Source organism: Maylandia zebra, linkage group LG12, assembly GCF_041146795.1.
Source record: "Maylandia zebra isolate NMK-2024a linkage group LG12, Mzebra_GT3a, whole genome shotgun sequence".
Classification (NCBI taxonomy): domain Eukaryota; kingdom Metazoa; phylum Chordata; class Actinopteri; order Cichliformes; family Cichlidae; genus Maylandia; species Maylandia zebra.
The window spans coordinates 30675029-30686554 of record NC_135178.1 but is presented as its reverse complement, the minus strand read 5'-3'; the positions used below and the strand labels follow the sequence as shown (position 1 = coordinate 30686554).

The 11526-nt window shown below is 37.6% G+C and overlaps 1 protein-coding gene across 4 annotated transcripts; it reads right to left on the bottom strand.

Moving 5' to 3' along the window:
* Positions 1-155: 155 nt before the first annotated feature.
* mboat4 (membrane bound O-acyltransferase domain containing 4) lies at positions 156-8127 on the bottom strand. Of its 4 annotated transcripts, none has more exons than XM_014407198.3 (3): positions 7882-8109; positions 3583-3807; positions 156-2338 (listed from the first exon to the last, which is right to left on the bottom strand). In XM_014407198.3, exons 1-3 carry the CDS (start codon positions 8001-8003, stop codon positions 1390-1392), a joined length of 1296 nt encoding a protein of 431 aa, XP_014262684.3. In that variant the 5' UTR covers positions 8004-8109; the 3' UTR covers positions 156-1389. The 4 variants fall into 4 exon arrangements, 2 of the variants coding, with proteins under 2 accessions (XP_014262684.3, XP_076747163.1); XR_003024718.2 differs by lacking the exons at positions 156-2338; positions 3583-3807 and adding exons at positions 5064-6562; positions 7314-7443 and having other exon boundaries at positions 7882-8127; XM_076891048.1 differs by lacking the exon at positions 7882-8109 and having other exon boundaries at positions 3583-4139.
* Between the last annotated feature and the right edge of the window lie 3399 nt (positions 8128-11526).

Sequence of the window (11526 nt, the reverse complement as noted above, 5' to 3'; positions counted from 1 at the left end):
ACATTTGTGTGTTTTGTTTTTTATGAGAAGCACTCTTTTAACAACTTATGTATTTTCAAAAATGCCAGCAAATCTAAATTGAAATTGCTGCAATAACTTTGACCACCAGGGAGCAGTATGATTCCTCCTACCTGATGAATGTACTGTACGCCAGTGGCCTCATTACTGTGTTTTGGTCCATAAAACACATAAATATCTGGGTCTTTGCGCGACATCCTTCATAAGTCACTGGTTGACATTGGTGCTCTTTGTTTTTATTCTGGCCAGGCAGCATTTACCCACTTTACCTGTGCTTATGTGTCAGAAACCACTTCCAGTTATTAATTATAGGACTTTGGTGAGAGTCGGCATGTAGATCTGCAGACTTTACTGGTTTTTATAGTGCTTTTGCAACATGAGACTGCTCTCACCCATGATGTTTCAGTACTCTAAAACTTTTAAACAAATTTTAAAGAGAATTCATTTACATCCAGTCCAGTGAAAAACTAAGTACATCTTCCAATATAGAAGGTATGTTTAGTTGCAATAACTTAATCATTTTCTCTATGAGTTTATCAGTTCCTTACATTGTTGTAGAGGAATTTCGGCCCACTCTTCTTTAGTGTTGCTTCAGCTCGATATTTGCAGGCATTTGTTTATGCAAAAGTTTCTTAAGATCCCACCACAGCAATTCAATCAGGTTGAGGACTGGACTTTAACCAGTCAATTGCAACACTTTGATGTGTTTCTTTTTTTAGCCATTCTGTTGTAGATTTGCAGGTGTGCTTGGGATCATTGTCCTGTTGTACAACCCACTTTTGGCAAAACTTTAGCTGTCACACAGATGGCCTCACATTTGACTCTAAAGTACTTCAGTATACAGAAGAGTTGAAGGTCGACTCAGTGAATATAAGGTGTCCAGGTCCTCGGCATCCTGTGTTTTGGTTTTTGCCAAACGTAGTTCTGTGCATTATGGCCATGTTGGGTTTGTTTTTTTTTGTTTTTTTTCTTGTGTGTCATTCAGTTGAAACTTGGCAAACCTAAACTGCTGCTTTCTTTTTAGAAAGAGATTTTTCTTCTGGCAAACAAGCCACAACTGTTCAGTCAAAATTGTACTGCCATGAGAGTCTGAGATGTAGCCCATATTACATCTGAATGCTCCGACCCAGAAACCGCTGAAACAACCGCTTTCATAGAGGTGATCACATTTGCTTTTGCTTTTGTTTTTTGATTAACAGCATGTGGCTGCTACTTACCCTCTTAATTCATATAGAAGAGGTAGGGGTGTAATTAGAGTTTTATAATTGCATCTGAAACGTAGAAAGTGTTATAATCTAAGCCCAGTTATATGTTATGTTCCTGAAGCCAAAGTCAACGTTCTTTTTGCTTTAATAATATATCTTTGTTTGACTACTGTTCTAGTGAATTGAGGTTTAAAACGATAAAGTGCAGGATTATATTAACAAGTGGAAAAAGACCTATGTATGTTTTGGATAAAAGTCTCAAACCAGACGAATTTCTAAATTCTACCGCTATAACAATGCAGGTAACAATCATTTGAGTGTTTATCCAGTTTACAAAAGTGTAGATTTTTCTCTGTGTCGGTGTAATATTTGGGAGAAGGTTCCTGTGAATATGATGGTCTGCTTTCACTGTTGCTGCCCAGGTGAAAAACCCCACAAAGTGTCCTAAATGTAAACCGTGCCACCACAGTGAAAAACCAAAGCACATGAGCAGTGGGAAGTGTTTGTGCCTTGCATAAACTAGTCTACGCAGCCATGAAGCTGTTGTGGCGTTCCAGCGACGAGCAAACTGTGACATGCATATCGATGCCTCAGTGGTCCAGAAGTCCCCATCGGATAGTCCGCTCCATTTGGAGAAATAGTCCCCAGATGAATCTTCCCAAAAGCCAAACCCTGCTGCGTTATTGAGGCATTCGCTGATCTTCCAGTGAGAGTAATACTGTATTCTTAAAACCAGTCCAAGACACCAGGTCGACAGGATGCCATAGAGGATGCCAGGGTTGAAATCATGGATAAGATGTTTCAGAAAAAAGACAAGATAAAATCTAACCCACTCTAGCATTAATACTTGCATCAGCTTTAGGAAAACTACACCTAGAGGACTGGGTGGCGAGGTGAGGTTGATCCCCTCCATTAGAGTAATGAATTGTCCATAGGAATCCAAAGGACCACCAAGCAGTGTGGTAAAATTGAGGATGTAGCTGATAAGAGGGAGAAGCGTGACACAAGTCTGCCTTTTGGATGGTGTCAGTACGACTTGTTTCTCCTGAAGGTCCAAAGACACAGAGGTGATTCTCTGGGTGAGCAGCATCAAAGTGGACACTGCCAAGAACAGTCTGAAAGTGAAAGAGATATTGCTGTGATTAAATAGGATATCTGTATACATATAATGTTTTTACTTTAGATGTAAAAACATTATGTCTAACTTAGGCTAAGAGTTCATCTATAATGGTGAAGAAATGGCCTCTGACATTCATATCAGAGTCTTTTTAGTACATTAGCTGTTCTAGAGCTGTGATCACACAAAGTTGATTCTTGGAAACGGCATCTGAAAGGTTAGGCAACAACATAACAATTCTTGGAAACGAAACAAAGTCAACAGGCTGCTAAAACCACGTGATGTGGTTGAATGCTTCAAGCAACAGAGATTGTTTTATTGAAAAACACATGGTCGTTTTGAGTTTGACATATTTCATAAAAGTGTGATTAGGAACATTTTTGCCACTGTGTTTACAACCCTGTACGTGTTTGAAAACTGAAGGGACTGTGCTGTGTTCTAATCCTATCAAAGATCAGAACATAGCTTATATAACTGAGCAAGATAAATTGCTCAGGAGTTTCACCTCATCTCCCAACCGTTGTGGCAGACATCTGTCCCTCCCTGGAGGCTTCTTCCTGTTAAAAGGGAGGGTTACCTTCCCACCATCACCAAGTGCTTTGCCCATAGGGTATCATCTGATTGTTGTGGTTTTCTCTCTAATACTGTAGGGTCATTGCCTTACAACTTAAAGACCTCACTTTTGTGATTTGGTACTAAATTCAAATGACGATTTTATGTTCTACATTGTTATATTTCTAATTTCATGATGCAAATGTGTTCTTTCTTATGTAAATATGATCTTTCTTAAAAAAGCCGTTGTCTCTGTTGTTCTAAACCTAGTAGATACTATTAAGCATTAGTGATACCTTTGAAGGTAATCGATGCCTGGATACCATCACGGATACTTTATTTTGAAATATGTGCTAAGCATGAACTGCACCTTCTTAAAGTATCCAAAAATGTACTGCTCTGGTCACAGGTCCTCATTCTTTTTAAAGGTGCCAACTTTCTGTAACTTGTTATAGAAGAGAGAGGGGTTTTAAATATTTTTTTAAAATAAATACCATAGAGATACCATACAAATCACTGCATGCTGCATTATTTATATTTTATACAACATCCTAACTCTGAACAGGCTTGATTCATACATCTGTACACCCTAGAGAATATTCACTTACGAAAGGTTCGGAGGATATAGCATGAAAACTGTCCCATATGTTTATGTAATTTGTAATGGCAGAGTGAAATCAAGATTAATACCTGATGCTGACTCGTTCGTGCAGGTAGTATTCCCTGTACTGTATAAGTAGGTGCCAGAAGGTTTGCCACAACATCTGCATAACAAATGCCCAGGTGTGGATACAGCTGTGATCCACACAGCACACGAGTAGAACAAAGGCAAGTGTGGAGGTGAACAGGAGGGTGCTGTAGATGCCCATCGTGAAGACTGCCAGGACACTACCTCCAGCAGAAACAAACAGGTACCTATAGAGGGGAAATCATGCTGAAGGTTCTCAGTCATCCAGGTCATTGTAGTCTAAGGAGCTTTAAGTTGTTTGAATACGTTTCACCTCTCATCTGAGAAACTTATTCATTTTTAGAGTCAAATGGTGGAGCTTCCCAGATTTAAACCCTAATCTGCCTAATCACATGAAGCCAAGATGTGAAAACGGGTGTGGGTCACAATCAGCCAAAGTTTTTGACCTCAGGAAAGGGTGGGGCTACATTTTACAATGAGCTCACCTGAAACTTTGGCTGATTGTGCAAAGGATCATAAGGGGTCCATTGTCCCTCTTGGGGGGGACACTCCCACAGGGCTTAAATATGGTACTCCACCATTTGAACCGAGAACTGAAGAAGCTTCTCGGATGAAACATCCTCAAGCAACTTAAAGAAGTTCAGACACTTTTCTTTACAAGTTCCTTAGACCATCCTGAATACTAAAACTACAATGATTGGCCAGTTAATCAGTGTTTTTTTTGTTTTTTTTTTGTTTAGTAAATACCAAATAATTTATTTCAGGTGGCAGCTTCTCTAGTTTGATGATACAGTTTTTCTTTTGACATGCAATGTATCACTATAAGCTAAATTTCTTTCAGCTGATGATGTCAAAAATTTAATGTCCTTTTGTAACATTTTCTCACCTTAAACCAAAAACATAACAAATAAAATGGCTAAAGAGTAAGATTTGTGTGTATGAGTGTATATATCTATATATATAGATAGATACACACACACACACACACACACTGATTCATATAGTTAAAAAAAAACACCAAATGATATGTTTACTCAAATATGTGATCCATTTGATAGTATTTACAATCCAGATGTTACAGTGTTTGTATATGTAAACCCGGATAAGTTCAATACACTTAAATCGTTTGAGGAAACCGATTCCCTTCAAATGATTTGAGTAATCAACCCAAAACAAAAAATTAACTGATTTAGTCAAGTAAACTTAAAAGTAAAATTGTCACAATTTACTATATTGAGTCATCGCTACCTAAAGTGTTTAAGTATTCAATATTTCAAAAATAATTTGTTTAAGTACAGTTAACTTAATATTAATAGAAAAAACTAAATTGTTTAAGTGGTGCTAATATTACAAAACTCACTTTTTTGCGTAGTGTTTAATTAAAAGCGTCTTTTAATTAAATGTATTATTATTACTAAAACTTAATATGTCAAGGCAAACACACTCAAAACCAAAGACCACTAAAGTGTTTTTTGTTTTTGTTTTCTACTTTATTTATAACAAAACAAGACTTTTGTTTTCCTTTGAACAGTATTCCAATTTTTACACATGGTGCTTCTTAGAAGACATTTCTTTCAGAAACAAACACAATATTTCAGTTGTTCCTAGCCACTTTTTGACAAGAATTTATTTGTGGTCTCTGAGGTAGTTTTTTTTGAACAGTAAGTTTTTTGTTTGCACAATTGGACTTCCAATAAAACATTTTCTTTAAAACAATCCTTTTAAACGGATAAAACTGTGTATCACAAGTAAAGAACTTTGGTGCGACACTCTGGGTAACAAGTTGTAACAGTAAAACTTGTTTTCACAAATATTTTAACTTGGAAAAATAAAAACTATGGAATAAGGAATGGCCCCAGCGAGACAATGAAATTAAAGGAATAATTCACTGATTTTACATAATAAGATATGTTCTTACCTTAGCTTTGACGAGTTGATGTGTACCAGTCTTGTCTTTGTGCGTGCCCTCAGTCATGCAAATGGAGCAAAGCCTCTCCCATATATTCCAAATACCTCCACTTTTTGCTCCTTTTCGAAGCTACCGAGCTCCCCCATGTTTTCCCTATTTATGTAAAATTACATGAAAAGTGACACTCTCCAAGTTTAGTTTAACTAAATTTAACGTGTGGATTTTCTAAGCCGATAAGAAGGGGTACTATATTACAAGGTGTAATAACACTGTAGGAGCACTTCTTCATCCCCCCAGTAACTCAGTCTATGCTCCAGAGTGCACTAGGGTTACTGCGCGCTTGTAATATAGTGCCCCTTTTTATCGGCTTAAAAAATCTATACATTAAATTTAGTGAATCTAAACTTAGATAGTGTAACCTTTCATGTAATTTTACATAAATAGGGAAAACGTGGAGGAGCTCGGTAGCTTCTAAAAGGAGCAAAAAGTGGAGGTAGTTGGAATATATGGGAGAGCCTTTCTCTCGCACAAAGACAAGACAGGTATGCATCAACTCTTCAAAGCTAAGGTAAGAACATATCTCAGTATGTAAAATCAGTGAACTACTCCTTTAAGCCCTGGTTTTGCCATCCACTAAAAACAAAAAAAGACAATTACAAACACAATAATGACTTCCTGAACTTGAGAAAAAGCTGCTCAATGAAGAGTGAACATTCAATGTATCTATGCACACATTGAAAGCTCATTTTTTAGCCTTTGGAGTTTTGGAGGAGGATCATTTCGTCCCAGATTCAGCATAATCTGCTGGATAAACAGGAATGTATTCTTCATGCACTTTGGGTACTCCAAGTGGAGTGCATAAGTCAGTCCAAACAGGAGACACATTGCCAAAGGAAGACTGCAGATGGAATCCATTACCACATTGCCCTCTAGAAGGATCCCCAGCTGGCAGGGGTTCAGTTCTTGCTCTGGACTTCCGTTTTCACCATTGAAGATGATTCCTATTGGGATTTCAAGGTCACCATCAGCAGCATTCTACAGAGGGGGGAGGGGGGGGGGGACTGTGAGTTAACCTGTTGGTGGAGAGTAACACAAGTATAAAAGGTCAAAGTATTGTATTTCTATAAATGTTGTTTATTATTTAAGTACAAGTTAATTGTTCAAATAAAATAAAATAAAAACAGGAAAATGTGGGGAATCTGTAAGGCTTATTGTCATCATACAACTGTATAATGAAGTTTGTCCTCTGCATTTGACCCATTCTTCAATGTTGATAAGGCAGCAACCCGTAAAGAGAATGGCGCTGCAGCGGCGCACATGTTAATAAAGTAAACTTTACGAGAGGCCGTACAGGTGCAGAGGAGCGGTGTTCAGCCCCTCGAGCCTCAGCGAGGGGCTGAGTGTCAGAGCTCGGCTGTGCAGAGAATAATGACAGGTTTATTTGTCCGTGTGAACGGCTGGAGGTGCCCGGCCGTGCTCTGGTCCTCCTCCTCTGACCGGGGCCGGAGTCCGGACCCGGGCTAACCCTGAACACGGTTTGGATGTGCTCACATCACACAATGGAACCGCGCGGTTTGGATGGACGAGGAAGATGCTAGAACCATTACGCATGAGCAGGGGTTAAGGCTGTGAGGGTTACAGCCTTAAAACATTTATAATAAATAATTTTCACTACTTTGCGGATTTCACTTATTGCGGGTTGTTTTTGGGACGTAACCCCCGCGGTAAACGAGGGTTCACTGTAGATTGAATTAGCGTGCACATTTGCGTAATGTAACATGCAACTATTTTTGCTTAAAGTTGAAATAAAAAGATTTAACTCACCAGTGTGCGTGGAGGTTTGAGGAAAAGTACTCCCTATCGACTGTAGACTGAAACAAACATGTCCAATCCCAGGCAAAACCACCAAAAACGACTTGTCTTAATTTTTCCTGACAAACAAGTCCAGACGTCTCTTCGGTTCCAGTGCCGGGAAAAATATGGGAGGGGCAACAAAAACTTAAATAGTGAAAGTGCTTTCAACTAAACATGATCAGTAAACATCAAATTTACTTTTATTATTTGAGTGTTGAGTTTAAAACTTATTCTCTTATAAAAAATTGAACTTAAACTATTTATTAGAATAAACTTAAAATAGAAAGGACCATGTTAAATGTATTCATTTTAGTGCATCACATGCAAAACAATATAGGTTAAGTGCAAAAAGCTTCCACCAATGAGTTCTGTCTGACACAGTTATATGATTTTAGTTTTACAAAGAAAATTAATTACCATCAGTGATTATAGCTAAACCATTTGAATGCAAATAACTTTTGGGATTACAGTGTAGTACAGATCATTGTATGATGCAATCAATCAGTGGACTCATAGGCCATAATTATACTGTACATACCTGTATGTCAAGGATAGATGCCCCCGTTTTGCAAGAAAATAAAATAAGAAAGCAAATGGAAGTGAAAGACATTGATACATTAAAAAACGATGTTGCTCCCACGACCAGCCGATCGAGCCCATGTCTGCATTTCAGGCTGAATACCACAGTTGAACTCAGGCAAGCACAGTAGAGATTTGATGCTGCTGCTATCAAACGTAGGTAAAATATTTGTTTTATCTGTGGTTCCTATTGCAGTTTTATAGTGGTCATTTCTTTTGTCTGGCCTTATCAGTGCTGATTGTCTGTACAAACAGTACTGACATTTGTATGGTTTTGTAACTGTTTGTCTGAGAAAGCTTGTCCTTACATATTTCTGCAACTGTAGCAACCAAAAGAAAAAAGAAATGTCTTTTTATTTTGCAAATTAAACACTGACTGTTCATCCTTACTTTGTTTGGATAAGGTTTCTACTCTACCTTGACCTTCAGCAGTTTCTATAGGCTTGAATCAAATATACTTTTTATATAAACTCATATACTCCTGTATATGAAAGATAAAAATGAGGTGTGGTGGTGTATTTGTGTGACGGTGTAGAAAACACGAATGAGTTTAAACAAAGCAGGAGGCTAAAAGGTTAAAGATAAAATGAGGGGTCAAACACAGTCACGTGGGCGTGTGACATTTGTACCCCAGCAGTCAACAGCAAACTTTTGGAATTTACTCTAAAATAAACATCCAGCGAAGAAGAAACTCTGAAGGTCAAGAGATTTGTCATTATGAGATTTCCTCAATTGACAATAGATTGACAATATTATTTTTTTATTAGTTTCTAATCATTTCTAAGCTGAGCTTCGGTTGTAACCAAAGAAAATGTGACTTTTAATACTTTTTTAATGTTTCTGTGGCTTCAGGGTTATTGTTGTTACAGTCAGAACCAGTTTGTTTCAGAAAAATAAGAATATATTATATAAAATATAAAACATATATGGAGTGCTGTAGAGATGTGGAAATTTCTATGGGGTAAATGAGTGAGAATGGATTCAGTCATAGAGGAGTAAAAGTACACCACTTCTGACGTATGCAGGTTGAATTTCTCCAGTAGCTACAGGACATGGATCCTCCGATGTGTGGGGTTTTTTTTGTTGCCTTTTTTTTTGGACAGACATTTAGCTTCCACTTTAAGTCGTGGGAGAAAGACTCGTCAATGTCCACTGGGCAGGCAGGATGATGGGGCAGGGTTCCTCCTGAAGTCCAAAATCATCTCCACTGTTTTGACAGCAGCATCCAGGCTGTTGCCTCCCCACCGTGTTGCCAAATTGGCAATTTCAGCCCAAAGGATAAACATCTGAGATGAGCTCAATGAGAATTCGTATTAAAGTTTGACATTGGTGACTGAACACATTTTTCCTACCAACTGATCCTCTTGAAGAACTCGCTCCTAATTCAACAGTCGGAATCTGCATCATTCAAGATCTTGTATTTGTCACGTGCATACTAGTACACAAGTATAACACTCAGTGAAATGTGTCCTGATACGCTCCTCGACTGTGCAAAAATAGAGAGAAAAAACATTATATACAGTAAGTAAGTAAATATATACAAAGAGGCCATTGTGTGCAGTAAGTGAGTGAATTATATACATTAAGTACATTAAATAAAATAAAACAATCTGTTCAAAATTTGGGAATGTACATTGTGTAAGTGGGGTCAAAACTAATCTGGGATTCCCTTAACTATCATAACTTCCATAGTATATTAGCAGTTCCATTTAATATCATTTAACTTTACTGTTGATTGTTTTTGCAACAGAGAGAGAGAGAAAAAATTACAAAGACCAGTCAGGAAAAGAAAAGAGTAGAAAATTATGCCATGAATTGTAATGTTACACCAAAGAGCACATCCTTCTCCTGTGAGCATCATTTTAAGTATATGAACAGATTCCTTTTTGCTTCAGGTATCAGAGAGACAGATCTGTGACCTGTAATGTCATCTCAGTGAGTCTATCTGATGATAAAGACAAAACAAACAAAAAAACAATTAGTCCCATGAGTAAGACCCACACTATGCAAATATTGCTTCAGTGACACTATTGTTGAGTGTTTGTCCTCACAAGCATCAGAGAGAGGAGACCAGAAAGCATTTTCACTCGTGAGGTTTGGTGTTTGGTTTCTAAGGGGTTGCATTATTAACAGGATGATGCATCATTAAAGAGCTCCCGCAGTAAGCATTTCAATGATTATGAGGCTCACTATTACACAACACAGGTCATGTGGATCACAATGACTTAGATATAATAAATATAGCATTGGTTTGTTACTATTGGTGTTTTTTTTGAATCATTGGCTCTGTAGTGGTATTTCATATGGTACAAATGTCTCAAATGTTCAAGGTGAGGTGACCTTTAGACATCTAGAAATTTTTTAATTAAACTGCTACTTGTCCTGGCAGACATCCTCCCCTTTCTTTTCCTCAGTCAAGTCGGTCCCGTATCTAACAAGTGAAAATAAAAAATAAAATAAACAATAAAAGATGAATCAAATAGATCATTACGGCAAGGCTGGGATGGTCCATTTGGTAAAGTAAATCCGTTGGGCATCTTTCTTCGCCTTTAGACAATAATTCTAAAAGAACCAAACGGGACAGGCAAAAAAAAAATAAAAAAATAAAAATAGATTTCTGGTGTTTGGTAGTAACTGCTGTTGTGAGTTGGTGCTTTTATTCAGTGACTCATATTAAGCTGGGATGATATTCATACTACTAGTTAAGGTACAAAAAAGAAACAGTAATTTAGAGTTCAGGGTTAGGGTTGGGGAGTTTAGCAGTGCAGCTGTCAGGACTGTTGCCTCGAGGCAAGAAGGCTTGAAACTGAATTTAACAAGTTCCCTTTCAGAATTGGCTGTAGTTGTGGGTGTGAGACTTTGTGCCTGTCTGGTATTTGGTGGGAGTTTTTATGGCGTGTGATATCCCTGTGATATCCTGCCAACCTGCGTAGACTGAACCTGCATCTTTCTTAGAAAGGGCTGGCACAAGCTCACATATAAACTGCTCAGCATTAATAAACTATGATTCACCATCAAGTTGCTACTTGATGAAAGCTAATACATCCTGTGACTATGAAACAGTGGTGTTTAATTCTTTTGAAATTTTAGAGGTCTAGAAAGTTATTTAGCAAAAATGCACAACTGATAACTGTTGTTATCGTTTTAAGATTATTCGATCAATTTTTAATCAGATGTTTGTAAATCTGAGTTTCTGCCAAATGTTTTTTCACTAGATCTTCACTGAGCCTTGTAGTGAAACTCAATTCAGTGGGAGCTTAGCAGCACATTAGCATAACACTAGAAACCTTGAAGGCATTGTTTCACCTTATATTTATATATTATTTAGATTAAGGAAAATGAAGGGGGGAGGGGGGGATTTTACCTGGAAAGTTTACCCTGGAAAGCTAGTTTTTCTCAGATGCTTTCATCCACATCTACCTTCTACATCACCATGATGCTTGCCAAGTGTGTCTTAACTATTAACTTTTGTTTTCTTCTTTCCAACACCCATTTCCTTGTGCTGTAAAACTGTAACATGCAAACAGAATTAAACCAAAGGTCTCCTTATTTGTCCTTAACCTGTTATTAGAAAAACACATTTCAATGACACCTTTGTTTTAGT